The sequence below is a fragment of the Cricetulus griseus genome, unplaced genomic scaffold, assembly GCF_003668045.3.
Source record: "Cricetulus griseus strain 17A/GY unplaced genomic scaffold, alternate assembly CriGri-PICRH-1.0 unplaced_scaffold_11, whole genome shotgun sequence".
Taxonomy (NCBI): domain Eukaryota; kingdom Metazoa; phylum Chordata; class Mammalia; order Rodentia; family Cricetidae; genus Cricetulus; species Cricetulus griseus.
In genome coordinates, this window is record NW_023276820.1 from 150,293 (window position 1) to 154,458 (window position 4,166).

The 4,166-nt window shown below is 40.3% G+C and overlaps 1 protein-coding gene across 1 annotated transcript; it reads right to left on the reverse strand.

Annotated features, from left to right (window-relative positions):
- Nucleotides 1-1,530: 1,530 nt before the first annotated feature.
- LOC113839119 (vomeronasal type-1 receptor 4-like) lies at nt 1,531-2,511 on the reverse strand. The gene has a single exon (XM_027434568.1). It carries the CDS (start codon nt 2,500-2,502, stop codon nt 1,531-1,533), a length of 972 nt encoding a protein of 323 aa, XP_027290369.1. The 5' UTR covers nt 2,503-2,511.
- Nucleotides 2,512-4,166: the final 1,655 nt, after the last annotated feature.

Sequence of the window (4,166 nt, forward strand, 5' to 3'; positions counted from 1 at the left end):
GGTTTCTTTGAACATTGTCTTGGCAAAGACAAAACTATGATATCAAAGTGGGAGAATACAACTGGCCAACAGAGCAAGATCAGATCATGGAGGCTGCTAATGAATTCAACTGACAAAACTACCATTCTCATTTTGGCTAGTCTTAGGAATACAAGATGATTAACTGTCTTCATTGATTTCTTATTGTGATAACTGAGTAAAATTCGGAAGTCAAAAATACTTATACTTTGCATAGTTATAATAAAATCAGGAGTGGGCTCCCAAAGTCCATTTGTGCTCTAGGGATAAAGACTGGCTCTGCTGTCAGAGGATCCATAGACTGTCTTGGACCCCTAACTGGTACCCACATTCAGAGGGGCTGGTTTGGTTCAATGCTGTTTCCCTAGCTCTATGACTAGGGTCTGCATTCTATCAGTAGGTCAGGTCCACTGTTTCTGCAGGTCTCTCCATCCCTGTCTTGGCTCCTTGCTCAACCCTCCGCCCTCTACACAACTAAATTCCAATAGTATGGTTCAGTGCTTAGCTGTGGGTGTCTGTTTCTGCTTAAACAGCAACTGGATGAAGACTCTCCTTCCTCTCCCTGCCCCCGTGCTCCAATTTGGTCGGGTGTGGTGTGATTACTTCAATTATAAATCACAACACAACATCAGAACAAGCAAATATTTATTCATGCCTATTTGCATGCAAACACGTTTGGAAGTTCATCTGAGAAACTAATGACAGAGTTGCTTGGGGTTGGAACTGTCATTGGGTAGATGAAGGCAGGATAAGGCAACAAACAATCAGGAAAAATTGACAAGATCTTCCGAGCAAACTGGGAGCTGGGAGGGGAGGGAAGGGGGGGAGAAAAAGGACGTGAGAATGGGAAGGGGGAGGAGAACATGACGGATCAGGAAGATCAAGGTGGGGGAGGAAAAGAGAAGGTGAGCCAGAAAAGAGATACCTTAATAGAAGGAGTCATTATAGGTTAAAGAGAAACCTGGCACTGGAGAAATATCAAGGTATCCACATGGATGACCCCAAATAAGAATATAAGCAATAGTCAAGAGGCTACCTTAAGTGCCCTTCTCCTATAATGAGACTGATGACTACACTAAGTGCCATCATAGAGACATCATCCTCTAGCTGCTGGAAGCAGGAGCAGAGATTCACAGCCAAACACTGACCGGATCTCCTAGAATCCAGTTGCAGAGAGGCAGGAGTGATGAGCAAAGTGGTCAAGACCCCCAGAATATGGATGTCAATTGGGAGTCCTGGGCAGTCTATGAGGCCTCTGGCAGCAGAACTAGTATTTATGTCTAGTGCACAAGTGGGTTTGGGAGCTCATTCTCTATGGAGGGATACTCTCTCAGCATAGGTACCCAGGGGAGAGCCTAGGTCCTGCCTCAAATGATGTGTAGATTTTTTGGTGATCCCCCATGGGTGGCTTCACCCTCCCTGGTGAGTGGATGAAGGATGGGATGAGGGGCAGGGTCACCACGGGAGGATGGAAGGAAAGGGAACTGAGATTGGTATGTAAAATAAAATTGTTTATAATTTAAATAATATTGAAAGTCTTATATTGTGCACAGTTAAAAACAAATCAGGCAAAATTTTTCTTAACCAAACCAAATTAAAAATGGACAAAACTGAGTGATGTCTCATAAGAACAAAGGGTCCAAAACAGGGAAAACAAAGAGAAGTAATTCGAGAGATGTACACAAGCCACCAACTGTGATTATACAAAAATGCAATGCAGCCTCGCAAGATGGTAGAGAGAGTATAAAAAGCCAGAAAAGTAGACACAAGAACCAGGATGTTCTGGGTGGCTGTGGACTCAGGGGAGGATCTCCTGGAACCATGAGAACTTCTGATGTGTTGAACACTCTGCTTGTGTCTGTACAGGGTGACAATCATGGAGGCGCTGGACCAGGTGATGAGCACAGCAAAAAAGATTTCAGGGCACATCACCAATGCTGTATAGAGTGAGTTTATGATTTCATCCCAGCCTACAGTAGAGCAATATCCAAAATCTCGATTTCTTGTCATGTTTTGACTATTTGTTTTCATAAATATGTTCATCAAGAATATGAAACGTATCAGCATGTAGAAGACCCAGAGAAGGGAAACAGAACAGTGAATGCACTTTGTAGTTTTGGCTTTATGATCCTTCCAACATGACTTCCTGGAACTGATGGTCAGTGCCTGGAAGACACTCAAAAGGCAGGTTGCACCAATAGACACATTTCGAGCAAATCCTTGAATGTACAATAGGAACACACATCCAAAATCATTCACAAAATGTTTAAATCCCCAAACTGCCATTGTTTGGGGCACTGCTATAGAGAGAATGATCAAGGCATTGGCTGACATTAGGTGTGTGAGAATGAAATTTGTATGCTTTAATGTGTGTTCTCTACAATAAAGTACTAGATAGTAAAACAAAAGAGAGAAATTTCCAAGAATTCCAGTTGTTGTTTGTGATAAGAAAATGATTCTGATTGCCAGGTTCCAGATATTCATTCTGTGATTCAACACAATTTCCTTAAGAACATGACCAGGCTATCTCTCCGGTCAAATGAATAATGCCCAATGATGGTAGCCAGGGGTGGAGGAAGCTGGCATTGAACCACAGAGCTACAGAGATACTGAAGCTCAGGGTCCTTTAGGCACAGTAGTTCAGCGCTAGCCCTGAACACATGAAAATACATCATACTGAGTTATGAGCTAGCAAGTACTATTGAAAAGTCACACCCCAGAAACACACACGCATGTGTGACCCCACTCAGGTTATAACTGTTGGAGAGAAGGGAACAATTGACACGGTGAAATGTCACAGAATGTATAATATAATAAGATAAGTAAAATATGCCAGGAGAAATTGCAAGAAGGATAATATCTTATGAATGATATCAACTTCAGAAACATTCGTTTTTACTACTGGAACTCTGACTAGAATAATCAGGCATCACTCAGAAGTCTAGTGTAGGAATGATAGAAAAGATGGCACTGGATTTAACATCCCGTCAGTACAGTGAAGTAGAAGAACTCTCTTAGGACACCACACTCTATTCCATGAAAAAATGGTGTCTGCTAACACTTCTTAAATTAGGTCAGATCCTCTTGCAGAAGCACACAGTAATTGCTGTGAATCAGCACCTGGCTGAAGCAAGATGGCCCAGAGAAATTACTGTTGCCCCTCACACTCATCAGCCATATAGGGACAGTCAGCTGTCAATCAAGAGCTGGGGGAGAATTGGGAAAAGACAGACAAAATGTGAGAAGAGCCATATTTGGACAAAAGAAAACATGACACTGAGTGCAAGCAGAGGCAGCTAAGTCAACACACAGGAGCCAAAAGATAGTTGGACACAGTATTCGAAGACTTACACAATATACCAAATACCACCACTAACAAAAATAGACCCTGAAGATCTGGATCACAGCAATTTTACAAAGAGCATAGTGACATTCGTCGCTTCTAAAAATCTGAGTCGTCTCATGAAGGATTCCATAACAAGTTGTAAATTACAAAATATGTCTAGAATATAGTCTAAGCGTTGCAAATATCAATAAATTATACAAAACACAGCCCACATTGGTTGCTTTTTTGTATCGGCTTGCTGATGAGTTTCTTTCAAGTGTTTTCCTGCCTACAAAAAGTTGGAATATTTCAAAAAGTTCACATACCAATGATTGGGAAGACAATAATGCATTCCAAAATTCATGTGTACTAAGAAAACTTAAAATATGCAGTAACACACAAGGAACATGAGGTATAGTCTCATGAATGTTACCAAATTGATATGTCTGATTCCAAAAACAGCCAACATACATCTGAGTTTGCTAAATCATTTTTTTAATGTTGAGAATCTATTGCTTTTGCTGTATCTATTGAACTCCAAGACATTCTATGTGTCTAAAAATCCTCTAACATAATTGGATTATTATTTTTCTTATTTTTGTATTATTAGTTCAAAAATGACCTTTTGAACAATTACTATAAAAAAACAAAGTATACATAGAAAGAACTAAAGAGAGAGAGAGCACAAACAGAATGTTTGCATAAGATTTTTTGATTAATGGACCAGATATATGTACATTAAACTTATGTAAACACAATTTGAGACCATGATCCCAACAAACACCAACAAATATTTGTGAACACTGAGACTGACTGAGTTATT